Here is a 19189-nt window from a genome sequence, read left to right on the forward strand (position 1 = left end):
GAGCAGTGCGGCATGGCCGTTACCGAATGATTATGGATTGGAATTGGAATGTGCTGATGTTCTCGAGCATCAACCAGAGGTGGCAAGACAACGTGTACATGATTGTCAACGTATAATCAACAAGTTGAGACTGGACATGCAGGTATTAGATGCAGGAGTCAAAAAAATGAAACAAGACACTGAGGTAACCATGAAGGAATTGGAGATTTTGCAGACTGAAATTTGTGCTATCTGAATCCGGCCAATCCTATTTTCTGAAGAGATTATAGTTCAAATGGAGTTAAGTTGATGCGCGTCCATGATGTATGAGCTGCATTTGCCCAGTGTATGTAATTTGCTGTTTGTGTATGCTTTATTATCACCTGTGCCGAACCATAATGCCCAGTGGGTATAATCGGCTGTAATTTCTTTATTGTATAGTGTAGGATTATTCTACCTTTCTATGCCTTGATCTCTTTGTTGTATAGTGTATGCTTTTTAGAGGTGATAGTATTGAGTAGGATAATTCTTTGAATATGCTATATCGTTCAAACGGGGGCCAACTCGCCCAACCATGGCCCTTCACGGGCCGTCGGATCCATGGGCCTTCTACGTCTCGTAGGATCCGTGGGCCTTCTACGTCTCGTAGGACCCATGGGCCTTCTATGTTTCGTAGGATCCATGGGCCGCCGACTCATTTATGGGTCTTGTACGGGCCTTTAATGGGCCGTAGACGGGCCTTTAATGGAAATCGTATGTTTTATGGGCTGACCATAACGGGCCGTTAATAGGCCGTATTTGGTGATGCTATGAAAATGTCCCAACAGACTAACGGTCCACAAAGGGGCCGACTATAACGACGGGCTAAATTTGGCCCACAAGCAGAAAATGACAGTAACGGGCCGTAAGTAACCGAATGCTGCAAATGAGCCCAAGAATAAATGGGCCCTCAGAAGGCCGAAAGTTAACTTGGGCTGGAAAGGGCCCAACGGAATAACAGGCCGTTAATGGGTATAAAGTGATACAATGTTCATTACGGGCCAGTTTCACCACGGGCCGTTAATGGGTGTAAAGTAATACACTGTTCATTACGGGCCAGTTTCAGCACGGGCCGCTAATGGGCCAAGAGTTACAAAGGGCCTCATATGGGCCGAAAGACGTCATGGGCTATACATGGGCCAGAAGTGAAAATGGGCTAGAATCATATTGGATGGCCCAGATGATGCTACTAGGCCTAATTCGGATAGGGCGTAACGGGTCTTGGGTTAGCGGGCTGTAAATGGGCTATATGCGAACATGTCGTTAACAGGCTTTCCACAGGCCGGCCCGCCAGCTTTTGACCAAGTCAAACGTGCCGGCCTTTTTACGGGAATGGGCCACTATTGGGTCGTGCCACGTGTCGACGTATCATAGGCGCCTTCTGTCCAGTGAGTGGATGACATCTGCCCCAACAATGAGCCGACACGTGTTTCCTCTAGCCAATGATGATTTTACACATGGAAAATCCCCATTGGTCGGGGCTGTTAACGGGTTATCGGATCCAAAACCCGACCCGATAGTTTAACGGCGTTCCGTTACGGTGGATGCCAAGTGTCGGTCACCCTTGACGAAAGCACTTCTGTGACGTGCGATTTATCGTCATGGAAGTGGACACTTCCGTGATGATAATTTTGGTAATGTCATGGAACACTTCTACGACAGCACAGGTATGACTATCTTGATTCTGTCATAAATTTGTCATGGATGTACATGCATGACAAAAAATGCGACCTACTATGACAAACACGTATCATCACAGAAGTGTATTTTTTTTGTAGTGGGACGACGACCTCGACCTCGGCGCCGCCGTCGGCCTCGCCTCCCTCGCCTCGTCCATCATGACGACCGCCCCCTCCGGCAAAGGCAAGCCTCGTGTCCCACGCAAGACCACCGCCGCGCCTAAGCCAAAGAAGGTGCTGACGCCCGAACACTGGGAAAGGGAGTCGGCCAAGAGGAAGGGTCGGAGGCACGCCGCGGACGCGAGGGTTGAAGCCGTCGCGACTGCCGCCGTTGCCACCGCCGCGCAGCAGGAGGTTACCAACGCCCGCGTCGCGGCGGCAACGAGGGAGGCGTTGTACATGCTAGGGTTAAACCCTAGCCAGCACGGCCTCGTCAATGCCACCGTCGCCGCGGTCAGCACCGGCTCATCAGCGTTCCCTCGTATGGTGTTGCCCGACTCGCCCGCGCGTCGGCTTGCACCCCGATGCCTGGCTTCCACTTGTACTCGCATGCCTCCCGCCTCTTCGGGGAGTGCTCGCCCGACGTGAGCATGGTGGCACCTTCCACGCCCGCGCCCGCGCCCCTCGACCTCAACGCCACACCGGTGGCCGGTGGCTCGTCATCCGGAGGCGCGAGGAAACACGCACGGCAGATGCCGGCCGGCGTTCCCTCAGACGCCCGCAACCTGTTCGAGGGAATGTTGTCCGCCGTCGACAAGGACTACATGCAGAACCTCAGCTCCGAGGGCGGTGCGCCGGCCGCTGGCTACGATCCCGATGAGACACAAAGCCAGGACGGCCGTGGGGCGTTCACGGTGGCCGCTGGCTATGATCCCGATCAGGCAGCCTTCATGCGTGATCAGGTCGGCATGGACCTTGACGGCTTCCCACTTGACCACGAGTTTCCGGACGACTACGTGCAAGAGGAAGAGGACGAGTGCGACATCAAAGTGGATCCTTTATTCGAGGACGAGCTCGCCAACCAAGCCACCGATCTGAAGCCGAAGCGCAAGAGCAAGCGCACGAAGGCATACACGGCGGCTGAGGACAAACTTCTTTGCGAGTGTTGGCGAGACATTGGACAAGACCCCAAGACGGGCGCCGAACAAAAGCATTCAACCTTTTGGATTCGTGTCCACCAGGATTTTCATGAGCGCAAGAAGTTTCCGCCTTACCAAATTGTGAGCATGCGCGGGTGGGTGTCCATTTCGAAGCGATGGAGGGTGATCCAACAAGAGTGCAACAAGTTTTGTGCCACTCTTGAGAGCGTCAAGGCCCGCTCCGTGAGCAAGCCAAGATGCTAGAGATCGAGGCCGCCAACGCAAGACCAAGGCGAAAGAAGTGGCTCTCGCGAGCATGATGACCGGGGTAGAGATCATGAAGGTGGATCTCAACACCGTGTCGCCAAGGAAGAGGCCGTGGTTCGAGAAGATGCAGGCCGACATGTTCAAGTTCACCGACGAGTGATCTCGTGGCTGCGAGCGCCTTCCTTTTTTGTATGCCGGCTTGTGTGCTGGCATGACCACGGGGCCGCGATGGCGTGGTCGAACTCAAGTATCACCTCATTTTTGTGTGCTGGCATGTGTGCCGGCCCCTGGCGAGTGCGCCAGCGCGAACTGTGTGGTGATATTTTTTTAAGCCGGCAATGTATGCTGGCGCTGGCATGGTGCCGGCATGAGACATGGCCGCTGGCATGACCTATGCGTCGCGGGCCTTTTTAAAAAATTAAGTGCGGACATGAAAATGGGTCGGCGCATTGGCGGACGTTCGACCCAAATGCAAAACAGAGTGGGCACCGGGCGGGCGGCCGACCCAAACGGACAAAAAGCGGACAAATGTGTCGTTCGTTTGGGTCGGCCCTTGTAGTTGCTCTTATCATCTAGAATGGACGCACTGTAGGACTTTCGTTCTTCAAAATACTGTAGCAGACCAAAAATGGTACTGTGCAACTGGGCCAGACAGTGTAGCCACCGAGAGGGGTATTATAGCTAAAACATTTTTCCATTTTCAAATATTTTTTGAAAACATGTTCATTTTTAAAAATATGAAATGTTATTCAAAATTTAAAATTCTTTTGGAACACAATTTTTTTCAAATTTGCTAACCTTTTTTTATTAAAATACTTTGATTTTGTGATTTTTTTAAATTTTAGGTACATTTTCCTGAGAGTGCAGACATTTTTTTCAAAAAGTCCAAAAGTCAAATTTGTGAAAAAATTCTTGAGAATGTGAACAACTTTGAAAATTTCTGAACATGTCTTTAAAATGGAAACACTTTCCCTAATTTGCGAGCATTATACAAAAAACACAAACATTTTTTCAAGTTTATGAATATTTTTTCCAAATTTACTACTCCCTCCGTCCCATAATATAAGAACGTTTTTCAAGTAATTGTGCTTGGAAAATGTTCTTATATAATGGGACAGAGGGGGAACATTTGTTAAAACATTTCTTATTTTCTAGGGCCTAAGCATTTTTTCTTTTCATTTTATGTTAATTTATTTTAATACTATTGAAATTGATTATTCTTTGTGACTTTGTTTCAAAAATTCAAAAAAATGGCATAACAGAAAATGTTCTTGTTTTCAAATATTGTTTACAATTCGGAAATTTGTTCTGAAAATTCATAAAACGTTCTAATTTTTTATTTTTTGCTCAAAAATTTAAGAAATTTATGTGTTTTGAAAAAGTAGATATTTTTTATAGAAGTACGTGGTTTGTAATTTTTGTTCAAAATTTTCAACATTTTTTGGTAAATTGTTAATAATTTTGGAAAAGGTGTTCAAGTTTGTAAAACTTTCATGCATACTTTGAAATTCCAAAATTGTTGACAAATTTCAAGAAATTGTCAGGACAAAAGAAAATGTTCATGTTGATTGATAATGATGGAAATTACAAATACCTCATTTAAACTAGTGTTTTTTTACGACTATGCATAAATGACCCAACTTTTGGAAATATTAGGACATGCCCCAACTTTTGCAAGCAAGTAGGCATATGCCCATTTTAGCTGTCCATGCCTGGTTTGAATGAATTCTGACATCGTATGCACATTGTGACACGTTCTGTCGTTAATTGGCTTTCATCGAGAAAACTCCAGAAAATGAGAAACTTGGCAAAAACCCAAACAATTTGGCATGGTGCCTTGAATTGCTCATACATGGCCATGAAAAAATGAGGCCAATTAAGGAATGTCGAGAAATGAGGTGCTCCCAAACAGATCCTTCTAGCCTATCCGAACACTCTTCATTGAATATGGTATTTCTTTGGCAATATTACAACTGACCCAATTTTTGCAAGCAAGTGGGCATGTCCATGTGAGGCATCCATGTCTGGTCTGAATGACTTCCGACACGTATGCACGTTGAAAAAAATTGGGGTCACTGCAAGGATATTGAGAAACAACATGCTCGCAGAAGGAGCTTTCTGTCCCTCTCTCACCCCCCATGAACACATTTCGTTCAACATGGTCTATTTTGTATATCCTTGAAATGATCCCAAATTTTTGCCACAAGGTGGGCATGCCCCTCATAGGCATCCATGGCATGTTTGAACAATTTCCGTCGCCGTATGCAAATTGCGACACGTCCAGCCTTTTTCCGCGTTTTCTGACTAAGAAAACTCCAGAAAAATACAAAACTTGTCGAAAACCAAAACAACTTGTCATGGTGCCTTGAATTGGTCATACAAGGTCATGAAAAAAATTAGGGCCATTTTAAGGATGTCAAACAATAACATGCTCTTAGACGGACCCTTCTGGCCAACCTGAACACCCTTCGTTGAGCATGGTGTTTTTGTGGATATTCTTGATATTACCCCAACTTTTACCACTAGGTGGACATGCCAATGGTAGGCATCCATGTTAGGTTTAAACGACTTCCGACACGGTATGCAAGTTGCAACACGTCTAGCCATTTATCGGCTTTTTTTTGGCCGAGAAAACTCTAGAAAATGCAAAACTTGTCGAAAACCCAACCAACTTGGCTTCGTGCCTTGAATTGGCCATACAAGGCCATAAAAAAATTGGGGCCATGGATGCCTACCTTGGGCATGTCACCTGCTGGAAAAAGTTGGGGTCATTTCAAGAATGTCCAAAAAAACATCATGTTCAATGTAGCGTGCCCGTGTAGGCACCCATGCAAGGTTTGAAGGAAAAAGTATTTAAAATCATAATTTATATAGGTACATAAAACTATCATTTTAAGTTTTTAACATAACTAATAAATACAAAATGATAAAATCAAAAACAGAGTTAAATTCATAACTAATAATTATTTAAAGGAAAAAAGAATTTAAATTCATGATTTTAAAACAGTTACTTAAAACTGTTATTTTGGTATTTCAAATTGAACAAGTTTCAAAAAGAATAATAAAGTTTAATAAGGCGAAAAATAAATTAATGAAAAAAGATAAAAAGAACTCAGCCTTGCCCAACTAAGCGACGACATCGCTCCTGTCGGGCGCCTATTGGAATTTGTTCAGAAATTCAAAAATGTTCCCATCTTCAAAATCGAATGTTCACAAATTAAAAATGTTTGGGAAAATTTAGAACATTTTTTTATTTCAATTTTTTGTTCACATTTCTGAAAAATATTTTGAAATTTAATTTTTTGTTCGTGTTCTCCAAAAGTGTTTGTTTTCACAATTTTGTTCGTCCTTTTGAAAAAATTATACGCACATTGATATTCTGAACAATTTTTGGAAGGCACAAGCATTTGTTTTGAAATTACCTTACAATTTTCGAAAATGCGAATATTTTTAATTTATGAACAAATTTGAAAAGAACAAACTTATTGAAATTTTGAACAGCATTTTGAAAGCGTGAGTATTTTTTGAAAAAGAAGGAAGAAACGTAACCGGAAAACATATAACCGAAAATAAACAAATAAACAGAAACTATGGAAAAAATAGCGCTTCACAAAGTGTTCCTAAAATCTTTTTAAAATTTCCAGCTTATCCGTTACTTAAAGTGTCTAGTGTTACATCGTTCACTAAAGGCATGCTGTTGCACTGATTGTATACGCACTTTATTATGTTGGGCGTCACGGGATCGATTCCCATGTTGCGCCGTATATACGTTAAAAGTAGGTACAAATTGTCCAAAGTCGAAATTGCCCTTTATACTTTTTAAGGGGATTGTACCGAAGCAGGTCTCGAAACAGAAATCGAATATAGTAGTTCTGAACGGCACAGACATGAAATAAAGTCCACGATAACCCAACATAGTTAGTTCAAACTCGATGCTAAACATAGATAGGTAGGAATGGCCTGGCAAGCATTGCTTACTCCTCCTCGGCCAAGGCATTGGCACGTGTTGTGGCAGCGCCGTTCTCAGGGCCCCAATGGCGACAGGAGGGCTCGACGTGGCGCCTCAGAGGCGGTGATGGCATTGCAATTGGCTCTCCAGCATGGAGCGGTTGGGTTTACTGATACAGACTTTGATCGCCAAAGATGAGTATGATGAGAGAGAATTTTTAGGCCATGTCCTAAAGAAAACAGGGGCAGCAAACAGGACATGTAATGCAAGCCGTTGGGGCATTTTCTTTTTTGGGCACTTTGACACTTCGTAGGGATTGGACATGAGTTTACCAACTCTGTTGGAGATGCTCTTACATCATTATCTCACGTATCAATTTTAACATGCTTATTGTACATCTTTTGTTTTCAAGGAGTAGGATACTATATTTCAAAACACAGAATACATACATTGAAGTAGTTTCTTCAAATCATTCATGGAGATTTTCAAGGGCTGTTAACACGCTTAGTGAAGACATTTTGGCTCCTGGAACTTAGCACAACTCGTTGTCTGTCTCAAGGACCAGGCCCACTTGTTTCCGATGATCCAGCACGCTCCACCATGATATCATAGAGTTGTCGGCCGTTCTGTGTTGTGAAATGAATTAAACCCAGTATGTAAGAATGAAGCTGTTGAGCTTATGGTTAACGAGTGGACTTACGAAAATCACTGGGAAGAAATGAATTTGGCCTTCGGGTTTTGTTTGGGTCTCTTTGAAGTAAACTAGGATAGGAAATTGCGGCCACCATAGTTCCCAGTTCACAAATGTTGAGTACCTATGCAATGTGTGCAATGTTAGAAAATACCGTAAAGCTTTTACCATCATAAGATAGATTAACTGGACAAGACAGTACAATCCTTGGTACAGAGCATATGAAGTATGCTTACTTCCAACGGTTCTTGCCACCAACAAACACGTTTTCGCCTGACTCCTGCAGCTGATTGCCCACTTTCACTTCCTATATAATACAAACTTATGAAGTTTGAGATGTGAAACATGTATAGTACCATCTGCAACAACTGAGTATTGAAAGAATGAAATCCTTATGTTATGGAAAGGAGAAGCATCATTCAAGAAGAAATATTAATGCTTCAGCTAGTAAGACCCAACGCGATATCCAACAAGTGACTAGTAGAATGGCAACTTGTGCATAACAGATTTACTTAGCTTTGTTGTGAGCATTTTCCAAACTTACAACCAACAATTTTATACATGTTTTGTGCATATTCCTCTCACATAGACAAAGTGCACTAACCAGGGAATCATCATCAAAGACGAACCTAACTCTAGTAGTCTGCAAAAAAAAAAAAAGTGAACACATCAGTCTCAGCATGAACATAGAAATAAATCATACCTAAGAAATGACCAGGATAAGTTAGTTTCTCTGATTTATCAGTAACATCGGCCCTCGCTTTTAGAGCAGCATGAATAGCAAATGCTGGCAGTGGTTCCTTTCAGAGGAATATGTTAGGACGAAAAATCAGTGTCAATCTGATGATGGTGGAGCTCAATATGTTCTCAGTGAATAACCCGATTTGAGCTGAAATGAGGCTACTTATAGATTTGAGTGTTTTTTCGAGAACTGTGATATGGATGATCCATGACTTTACACTGTTTAGTTACATATGCACTGTGGAGACAAAAAACTCGTAGAATATAGTACAATCGTACATGTTTTTCAGCTATAACTCAAACAGATAGTCTAAAAGCAGAGACCTGAAACAAGAGAAGCAGCCCCAGTAGGCCTACAGGTGCAGCGGCAAGAAGATTGTCTGCATATGCAAACACACCAGATATCCCTGTATTTCGACAAAATAGTGGTTATATATCTTCTTTTAGTTTGACATAGAATTACATTTCCAGAGAACAGAGATGTTCTATATACTTACTACCTCCAGAGCTCACCAAGTATAGCGATGGGTAACCGATAGTCTGGGTCCGGGACGACCGTTTCTCTGGTGGTCTTCTTCGCGGTCTTTCTCCCAAACTGCGAAGAAGGGGAGGACAACACAGGTTACCAGATTGATGCAAATAGAAGATTGAAAGTAGAGTACACTACGGAGGTAGTACTTCACAAAGATGTTTGTGAGCTAACCAGAGATACTATTGGTGTGCTTCGGTGTTGCTTCCGGCCCTGTCTCCTCATACCAGCAAAATGCCCCTTGCATGGTAGATTTGCAGTGCTCCATGATGGACCAGCTGAAACCACATGTCTAGCTGAAGATGTATAAAAGGAAAAAAAAGGTCATGTCACTGGATGTGCTTTACATTGGACTGCCTTCATTCATTCAGGAAGCACATATGCAAGACATGAACTAATGTTTTTTTCTGCAGCGAAATTAACAAACATTTCTACTCGATTCCAATTTACTGCGAGTTCAGATGAGCAGCATGTGCCCAAGAAACACAGGGCCTATCCAAACCCTATCCAGCCTAACCAAGCAGAAGCCACCGCTTTGAGCTCGGAATCACTACGCGGGCAGAGGTGCTACGCTGGACGGCAAGAACTTCAGTGAGAGGGGAGTCATCGGAGGTAGGTGGGTACCTCTGGGCGGAGTGGCGAGGAAGAGGGGAGAAGATAACGAGAGAGTGGTCGCCATGGCTGCTGCTCCTCTCCTCTCCGCCGCTCGCTCGCTTCCTCCTTTCCTCTCGTCGTCTGGGGGCGGCCCTGAATCGTCACGGATGCAAGCGCGCATGGTGCCCAGGGCCCGAGAGGCCCAGGCTAATTCGGTGGGCCGGCTCTTAGGTGGGCTACAGAAGAAGTACGTCAGGTACCGCTGTTGGGCTTCACCCAAAACGACAGTTTTTCCTCGAAAAAAAAACACCCAAAACGACAGTTTTGTGTAGACACGTGGCGTTCGCTGCTGATCATCTTGGGGAGCAAGCCTAGAGTTTTTCCGTCCCCGTTCGGTTGGCTAACCGATTTTAAAATATACTCTCTCCGTTTAGTTGACTCTAAATTTTCTGATTTCGACCCCGCAGCTTCCACGTCTCTACACAAATACTACTAGTATAACCAAGCCCTAAAAGAAAATTCACGTGGTCATATGCCTGGTTAGGGCGGCCTAACCTTTGTTTGGTGGCAAAAGGTGCATTGAATAATATACTCTTCTATGCTAGGCTTTTCATCGTCGACCCTTAGTACAATATGGAATGTGGATGCAGGTCTTGGAAAACTAGTCACACATGAATGATACATCACACCCGGAAGTGTCAAAGACGCTTCTGTTCACGAGAGGTCGACGATGACACACACAAATACATTTTGTTCGGTGAGAGAAGGGGAGTTATTGAATCTGTCCACGAGAAGAAATAAAAATAAAAATAGAATGCAAAATAGACATTCCCGGTCCCGATACGTGCGGAGGAGTGCAAAATAGACATTCCCGGGGGGCTCGGAGCGGAAGGACAGGAAAAAGAGCCGGCGCTTTATTAGGGGAAGGCAACTCCAAATTGCTGGCTCCCGTCCCTCTCCGAGCATTCGCCGCTTCCCCCCCGACCCTCTCGATCCGCCCACCTTCCCCTTCCCCTTCCCCACGCGTAAGCCTCCCTGAACTCTGAAACTTCCCTGTCGAATTCGCCGCGTCCCTCCGCGCGTTTGATCTGCCAGTTGCTTCTGATCCATCCGCCGCGCCGCAGCGACTTGCAATCGCGGCTCTCTTGATTTTTTTTTTTCGAATTTACGTACGGCCATTAGGAATCCCGCGAGGTGCTCCGTTCTTTTTCTGTGTTTTTCTCTGATGGATGCTGGAATTTTGGATCGGCGCCGTTTCCGCGCGATTTTCCGTTGTTGTTTTCGGTTCTGGAGGAATCTAGGAGCCAATGCTACGATGTGTTTTCTGGGCGTGCTCGTGGTCGCTGTGATTTTTTTTATCTGCTGGATTTTTGGTTGGTTCGGTGGAGCCCTAGGGTCTGATTAAACCATCTTGTTCGTGCTCTGTGCAGCTGTGGTAGCCGCGTGCTCCGGCCATGGCGTTCTTCCGGGGCCTCGCCGCGGTCTCGAGGCTGCGATCCCGTATGGTGAGTCAATCCGTCAGAACCCGCGGGTTGCATCGGGTGGGGATGCACCCTGTAAGCGTTTGTTAATGCTGATTTTTTTGTTGTTGTTGCCAGGGGCAGGATGCCACCACGCTTGGTGGTGTGAGATGGCTGCAGATGCAGAGCGCTTCCGATCTCGTAAGACAACAATCTTCCTGTTCTGTTCTGCGCTTGAATTTGTATGGGATACTGTGATTGGAAACTGCTGGTCGCTGTTTGATGGCTGGATTTTTTGAGAGGGGGATTTTTATTTTTTCTGAACATGACGCTGACGTGTTTCTGAAAATGCAGGATCTTAGGTCCCAGCTGCAGGAAATGATTCCGGAGCAACAGGTTTGTGGCTCACTCGTGCATTCTCTTGTAAAGTTGGAAAGTACTCGTGGTATCTGATTCCTTATCTTCTCTTTTTACCAACCCCTGTTATTTGCTCAACCAGTGTTAACCCTGTCAGTTCATGTGATTCTGTGTCACAGCATGCTTAGTTTCTGCTCCCAAATAGTGTAGAACACCATTTATTCGCAAATGCCATGGTGTAACATGCTAGCAAATAATAATTGTTGCAAACTAGTAGCATTTAATACCTTAACGCCTTTAAGGAACAAATTTACCTTGGTTCAAATATATTATGCCTGCGCTGCACTAGATTGTGTTACCTTCCTACAACAACAACAACAACAAAGCCTTTAGTCCCAAACAAGTTGGGGTAGGCTAGAGGTGAAACCCATAAGATCTCGCAACCAACTCATGGCTCTGGCACATGGATAGCAAGCTTCCACGCACCCCTGTCCATAGCTAGCTCTTTGGTGATACTCCAATCCTCCAGGTCTCTCTTAACGGACTCCTCCCATGTCAAATTCGGTCTACCCCGCCCTCTCTTGACATTCTCCGCACGCTTTAGCCGTCCGCTATGCACAGGAGCTTCTGGAGGCCTGCGCTGAATATGCCCAAACCATCTCAGACAATGTTGGACAAGCTTCTCCTCAATTGGTGCTACCCCAACTCTATCTCGTATATCATCATTCCGGACTCGATCCTTCCTCGTGTGGCCACACATCCATCTCAACATACGCATCTCCGCCACACCTAACTGTTGAACATGTCGCCTTTTAGTCGGCCAACACTCCGCGCCATACAACATTGCGGATTGAACCGCCGTCCTGTAGAACTTGCCTTTTAGCTTTTGTGGCACTCTCTTGTCACAGAGAATGCCAGAAGCTTGGCGCCACTTCATCCATCCGGCTTTGATTCGATGGTTCACATCTTCATCAATACCCCCATCCTCCTGCAACATTGACCCCAAATACCGAAAGGTGTCCTTCAGAGGTACCACCTGGCCATCAAGGCTAACCTCCTCCTCCTCACACCTAGTAGTACTGAAACCGCACATCATGTACTCGGTTTTAGTTCTACTAAGCCTAAACCCTTTTGATTCCAAGGTTTGTCTCCATAACTTAACTTCCTATTTACCCCTGTCCGACTATCGTCAACTAGCACCACATCGTCTACACCATGGGATATCTCCTTGTATATCCCTTGTGACCTCATCCATCACCAATGCAAAAAGATAAGGGCTCAAAGCTGACCCCTGATGCAGTCCTATCTTAATCGGGAAGTCATCGGTGTTGACCTCACTCGTTTGAACACTTGTCACAACATTATCATACATGTCCTTGATGAGTGTAATGTACTTTGCTGGGACTTTGTGTTTCTCCAAGGCCCACCACATGACATTCCGCGGTATCTTATCATAGGCCTTCTCCAAGTCAATGAACACCATATGCAAGTCCTGATATGAAAATAAATTAGAAGATTAGCCAATTACGCTCTTAGTATTATTAGTTTCACAAAGTTCAGTTTTGCACTTGAGTTTAAAGAAACAGAATCAGAATATTCAGAGCATGTGTTGGAGAGGTGCTACTTGGATTCGTCCGTCTTCGCCGCTCTAACCACTTGTTTTTATGAAAGAATAATTCTGTCGGTTCAAAGTTATTTCATGTTGATTGCATTTTGTTACAGGACCGCTTGAAGAAACTAAAGTCAGAGCATGGAAAGGTCCAGCTTGGAAACATAACTGTGGACATGGTATGCATTTAGTAACATTTTTCTTTAAAAACTCTGTTTCTATGCCCGGCCTAATTCTGAACAATGCTTCGTCTTTCTCCAGGTCCTTGGTGGGATGAGAGGGATGACTGGAATGCTCTGGGAAACATCTTTACTTGACCCGGAGGAGGTGTCCTTTTATTGCTCTCCTTTGTAGTGCCATGGGTGCTATAATAAGACAAATTAAATATTAGCTTGTATATCTAGGAATTTTCTGTGGGTTAGAAAATATATTATTTGATTATCTTGAGATCTCCAGTCAAGTTTCTGTGCCGAACCTGAGCTTAATCTATCACTGTATGCTGCAATATGTATCACTTTCCAGAATTGACTATAGCACAAACTTGATTAATTCGTCATACATCAACTTGCTTGACTACAAGAGCATAATCCTTTATGATTTATATTTGAGCATGCCTCCCTCATTGCAGAGTTTTGATAGAATTAGTTCTTAGTTTGGTTTGAGATATTTAATTTTATGCATCACTGTATATCTCTGTTGATGCCTGTAATTTATGTGCTTTCTATTCAGGGTATTCGATTTAGAGGTCTCTCTATTCCAGAGTGCCAGAAAGTACTGCCGGCTGCAGTTAAAGATGGAGAACCTTTACCTGAGGGTCTCCTTTGGCTTCTTTTGACCGGAAAGGTTTGACTTGTTATGAAACATGTACCCCTTTTTAGTTTAGTGGTCTATGAAAATAGCTCCTTCGAAAATAGGAGGTATAATCTGTTCATTGATGTAGTAGATGACATAACGTCTTGGTTGACTTTCCTGTTATACATGGGACTTCGTCTATTTTGAGTGTGCCATGTTCTCCCTCTATTTTGTAAACTTTTAAGTGTTTAGCGTGCGCTGATTGGTCATTGCTTGTTTCAGGTGCCAACCAAGGAGCAAGTTGATGCTCTATCAAAGGAGTTGCTTAGCCGTTCGACTGTTCCAGGTCCCTTGTCACCCCTGCTCAGTATCAGTGTTGTAGAGTTCATATGTAGTCATAGATGACCAGAAAGATTAGGAAGTCATGTTGCTATCAAATAGTCAAGTTTTATTATCTGAGTACACATAAACATCATCCTGAATTTCTGGTATAGTATAGCTTAATGGGAAAAGCTGAGGGGGAACTTCCACTTTCTTTGTGAATCTGTATGTAAGCTGTTGCTAACTCTTTTGATGTTTGGTAGTAGTTTGAAAGTGTAAGCTGTTATTAACTCCACTGAAATTTAGCAGTCGAAAGTTAGTATACAAGACATTCATTTGTTCCAGATCCATTGATGTTCTGCATTGACAACTTGTGTTTTCCTTGGATAGAATAACTTGGATTTTTGTTACTCAATCTTGAAATTTTGGTTTTGAGTTTCTTGAATATATTCAATTTCACAATTTTTGTGGCAGGGACAGACACACTGTTCTGTAAAGTTGCATTGCTTATAAATATTTGCTCTGTTTCTCAATTGTGATATCCTCTCATGCGGCTTATTTGACTTGCATGCAGGTTATGTCTATAAGGCGATAGATGCTCTCCCTGTTACTGCTCATCCAATGACACAGTTTACCACAGGAGTGATGGCACTCCAAGTAAGCCCTTTGTATTTTATGTTATTGTTAATTATCACTGTTCTGAAATGAAGAACACATTGCATTGGGTGTACTGAGTTGTGAGGTGCCATTAGAAAGAAATAAGAATCAAAACTACAGAAGGTGTGCGGAATTCTTTTAGACCCCCCAAGTGAGTTAATTTGGTCTGTTCTATTTTAACACTATTTCAGGTTGAGAGTGAATTTCAAAAGGCTTACGACAAGGGAATGCCCAAAACAAAGTATGCTTGAGCTCTAATGCCTTGAAATTTGTTCATCTGCTCAATGGTGATCTTGCATGTCATTTATGGTGTTCTTTTTTTTGCATAGGTTCTGGGAGCCTACATACGAAGATTGCTTAAATTTGATTGCTCGGCTTCCACAAGTGGCTTCATATGTTTACCGGAGGTAGCTTTTCTTCTATCAGATGCACTGTATTGTACTCCCTCTGTAAACAAATATAAGAGCGTTTAGATCACTAAAGTAGTGATTTAAACGCTCTTATATTTGTTTACAGAGGGAGTACTACACTAACTGGAGCATGTTATTGCTCAATTAAGATTTTTCCTAATTAGTACACTTGGTATTATTTTTTGTGCTGCAATTGAAATAATCCTATTGCTCTGGTTTTCTGAAGGATTTTCAAGGATGGGAAAGCTATTGCAGCTGATAATACACTGGACTACGCAGCGAATTTTTCACACATGCTTGGTTTTGATGACCCAAAAATGCTGGAGTTGATGCGCCTATACATAACAATTCACACGTAATTTCGTCGATCCTTGTTTATGTTTCTATATTTATCTCTGAAGGATGTACGTTGATTTTCCCTCATACTACTACCTGTTTTCTTTCAGTGATCATGAAGGCGGGAATGTCAGTGCTCATACAGGGCATCTGGTAATATTTTCTTCCTTCCATCGATCTTGAATTTTTTCTTGTTAGTGTTCCCACCATTGTCTTGAACTGCCAAAGCATGACTGCTGGCTACAGTACGGAAATATGATTTGGCTGCATCATTGTGTGTATCGTATATACACTACAGTTTGGCATGCACTGTTGCATCATACATCACTGCTGCTTGAATGTGTTTGTGATTTATCAACCATGACGTATGTCTGATAAAGTAGTTATCATGGTTCCTAGACAAACACTTGTGACCAGAGAGGGCCGCTTCACCAATTGTAGGATAACCATAGTAGTGTTGTACTAGCAACTAGGAGTATAATTGGAAGCAATGGTTTAAATTCAGTTCTTCGCAAAGTTGTGGTATTGACGGATCTGCTGATGGCACCCTTACTCCTTCTAAATGCATAGTCATGGTTAAAAGTATATGTTTATTTCTTCTGGATTATGTGTTGTTCCTCTAGAAAAAAATATGTGTATTTTGAGGCAATGAAAATTTATGATCTGTGTGTCTTGTAGAGGCATTGGAAAACAAAATACATTGTCGTAATATGTTAGCTTAAAGGAGATCATCTAAAGAGAAGGGTGGAATTGATCTCCCTCTTTTTGAAGTATAGTTCTAAATGTAAATAGTATAAGTTTGCCTCCAAACTTGTAGTGGATCAAGTTGTAGCCTACTTGAAGTGTAGCAGCTTTATAATCTGCTAATTTAGAGACTGTTTTTGCTGTTCCATATAGGGCTTTTCAATTCTCTGTGTTGCTGTTTATGTTCCTACTAGCTTAGTGTGCTTTGGTTGTTTTACTTGTTTCTATTTATATCCTCTACGCGCACTGAGCTGTTGTTTATCCAGAACTAACGGTATTTATTCGATCACAGGTTGGAAGTGCTCTGTCAGATCCCTACCTTTCTTTTGCAGCGGCACTAAACGGTTTGGCTGGGCCACTGCACGGCCTGGCTAATCAGGTACACTTGATTTTATGTGTAGTGGATGTTCTCTGCTATATCATGCTCAACTTGTGCTTGCTAAATGGATCTACTGGAACAAATTGTCCGTAATAAATTCATATTAACAAATTGCAAAACTCCTTGTAGCGGTGCTATTTACCCACTTCCTTTTGCATATGATGTTAAGAAGAAGAAAACACAAGTTCCTGTTATTTTAAAATGGTGTATTTACTGTTTGGATGTGCATGAACTGACAATAGTCACCATATACTGCAGGAAGTGTTGCTATGGATCAAATCTGTAATGGAAGAAACCGGGAGTAACATTACAACCGACCAGCTTAAGGAATATGTATGGAAGACACTGAAGAGTGGAAAGGTAGCTTATCTCAAAACGAGTTACATCTATTCAATGAGCAAACACTATTGTTTATGAGTTTATGGGAAGTTTGCACTGCTAAACTATTCCAGTTGAATGCTGAACAATAGATCTAGGATAGTTGCCTTCTATTGGATCCTCCTTTCTCCTGGGCTGGTTATGAAAATGATTTTTCTCTGTTGATCTTTCTTTGTTTATTTTACTTTTCTTCATTTGAACTTAAAAATAAAGGTCTAAATTACTTCCGGTTGCGTTCATAGGTTGTTCCTGGCTATGGTCATGGAGTTCTTCGTAATACAGATCCACGATACTCGTGCCAAAGGGAGTTTGCGTTGAAATATTTACCAGAGGACCCACTTTTCCAACTGGTTAGTTAAAAGCCTTGATCTAACTGCATGGTCTCTCTTCAGTTCAACAGTCTCAGTGGGATATATTATTGTTCCCTTTCAGGTCTCCAAGTTGTATGAAGTTGTACCTCCGATCCTCACCGAGTTAGGCAAGGTAATGAGTTTCCAGATTAATCACAATTACTCCTTTAATTTCAGCTTTCTAGGTATGGACACAATCTTTCTTCTATGCATTTTCAGGTGAAAAACCCATGGCCCAATGTTGATGCTCACAGTGGAGTGTTGCTCAACCACTTCGGATTAACTGAAGCACGGTATATTAATTTCTCTCGCTTAAATTATCAATTCACCAGACATATGTTTAACGTACAGTACAATAGAAAATCTAGTTCAGCATTAGTAACGGGTATGCCTTGTCTGATCTTTAGGTATTACACTGTCTTGTTCGGTGTCTCAAGGAGCATAGGAATTGGATCTCAGGTTTGCCCTCCCCTTCAATTTCCAGATGTTTCTTTGTTTGGTTATCCATCTGCTAATCTTGATCAATTATTTGTTACACAGCTCATCTGGGACCGTGCCCTTGGCCTACCGCTTGAAAGACCGAAGAGTGTCACCATGGAGTGGCTGGAAAACCACTGCAAGAAGGTTGCGGCTTGAAGCTACACCAGTTCTTCGTCTTACAACTCGAGTTGCCTTTGATGTTAATAATTCGACGACATAAATTAGGCACATTTAGCCTCATTTCCCCATCTTTTTCCTGTCCAATAACTGGAGCAAGAGGGGCTCCCAGACGGTAGAATTTTGTACCCAAGTCGAACAATCTGTCAAACCTGGCATGAAAGAGTAGGACACGATGCTTGGGCTTTGTGTCGCTCGGCAACGTTTTTGTACTTTATGTTTTTCGAGTTTTGAACCACACCAGTTAGGGAATACGGCAGAATAATCTGACATTTCTACTGAGGTGTTTGTATTTGTGAGTTATACCATGCAATTACGTTTTGTGTGCTGTGTGTATATCACATGAGGGCTCCTTTGATCCACAGGGTTTGGGAAGCGTCGGAATAGGAAATGTATAGGAATAGGATATACTGTCCACTGAAATCCTACGTCGGGTAGCAAAACAGAGGATTTTTTTCCGCTTGTTTTTCTGTGGAAATGAACTAAGAAGTTCATATATGATTGGTTTCTGAGGAATGCAATCCTGCGAATCAAACAACATTTTAAGGGAAAATTCCAGAGGGTGTTGATCTTGTAAAATTTCTATGCAAATCCTGTAAATCAAATGAGGCCTCCCAAAATGATGCTAGATGTGCTTCTCAATTTGCTATGAGCACTTATTCAAAATTCAATTGAAAAGAAAACAGAATTCAGAAAAGCTTTTATCTCTTATTTTAAGTTGGAATGTTAAATGTTTTCCATTTCCCCAGGTTATCTTTATACTTATATTTTTAGAGTACTTTATATGCACATTCATGGTATTTTGTGTGTGGCATGACTCTTGTTTTTTTTTCTTAAATAACCACATATTTTTTTATTGAACAAACATCTTACAAACAGTACACATGTGGTCATTACAAGAGATATACATAGATGTCTTGCAGTATTGCATCAAAGGCTATGCAAGAAGCAAAACTAAAATTTCACCATGACAGAATCTTGTGCCATGCCGGAATGTCATCCACAATTGTCCTTCGCTGTTACCGAGGCAACAATGAAGGAAGAAGAGAACTGATCTAGAGAAGCACCTTCACATACAATGATGTTTTTCAAGCCGATGATCCGGACCGTCGCAAGTGACGAGACCGAGGCTTTGTGGCATGTCGGCTGGGTTTTTTTCCCGTGTCCACTAGATCCCAGAGTTGTCTACTTC

General features: G+C 42.8%; 2 protein-coding genes across 4 annotated transcripts; one reads left to right on the forward strand and one right to left on the reverse strand.

Annotated features, from left to right (window-relative positions):
- Positions 1–7253: 7253 nt before the first annotated feature.
- On the reverse strand, positions 7254–9743 carry LOC125517597. Of its 3 annotated transcripts, XM_048682804.1 has the most exons (8): positions 9578–9743; positions 9128–9249; positions 8938–9019; positions 8749–8831; positions 8288–8326; positions 7920–7990; positions 7693–7807; positions 7254–7618 (listed from the first exon to the last, which is right to left on the reverse strand). In XM_048682804.1, the coding sequence occupies exons 1-8, from the start codon at positions 9726–9728 to the stop codon at positions 7547–7549; spliced, it is 735 nt and encodes a 244-aa protein (XP_048538761.1). In that variant the 5' UTR covers positions 9729–9743; the 3' UTR covers positions 7254–7546. The 3 variants fall into 3 exon arrangements, with proteins under 3 accessions (XP_048538761.1, XP_048538762.1, XP_048538763.1); XM_048682805.1 differs by lacking the exon at positions 8288–8326; XM_048682806.1 differs by lacking the exon at positions 8288–8326 and having other exon boundaries at positions 7536–7618; positions 8925–9019.
- Positions 9744–10429: 686 nt separating this feature from the next.
- Positions 10430–18333, forward strand: LOC125517598 (citrate synthase 4, mitochondrial-like). Its single transcript, XM_048682807.1, has 20 exons — positions 10430–10572; positions 10978–11052; positions 11146–11208; positions 11362–11403; positions 13087–13152; positions 13235–13300; positions 13703–13816; positions 14048–14111; positions 14661–14743; positions 14935–14984; positions 15073–15150; positions 15380–15508; positions 15600–15642; positions 16526–16612; positions 16871–16972; positions 17233–17340; positions 17423–17473; positions 17560–17633; positions 17748–17799; positions 17881–18333. Exons 2-20 carry the CDS (start codon positions 11002–11004, stop codon positions 17974–17976), a joined length of 1419 nt encoding a protein of 472 aa, XP_048538764.1. The 5' UTR covers positions 10430–10572; positions 10978–11001; the 3' UTR covers positions 17977–18333.
- The last annotated feature ends 856 nt before the right edge of the window (positions 18334–19189 follow it).

The sequence above is a fragment of the Triticum urartu genome, chromosome 6 (genome assembly GCF_003073215.2).
Source record: "Triticum urartu cultivar G1812 chromosome 6, Tu2.1, whole genome shotgun sequence".
NCBI lineage: Eukaryota > Viridiplantae > Streptophyta > Magnoliopsida > Poales > Poaceae > Triticum > Triticum urartu.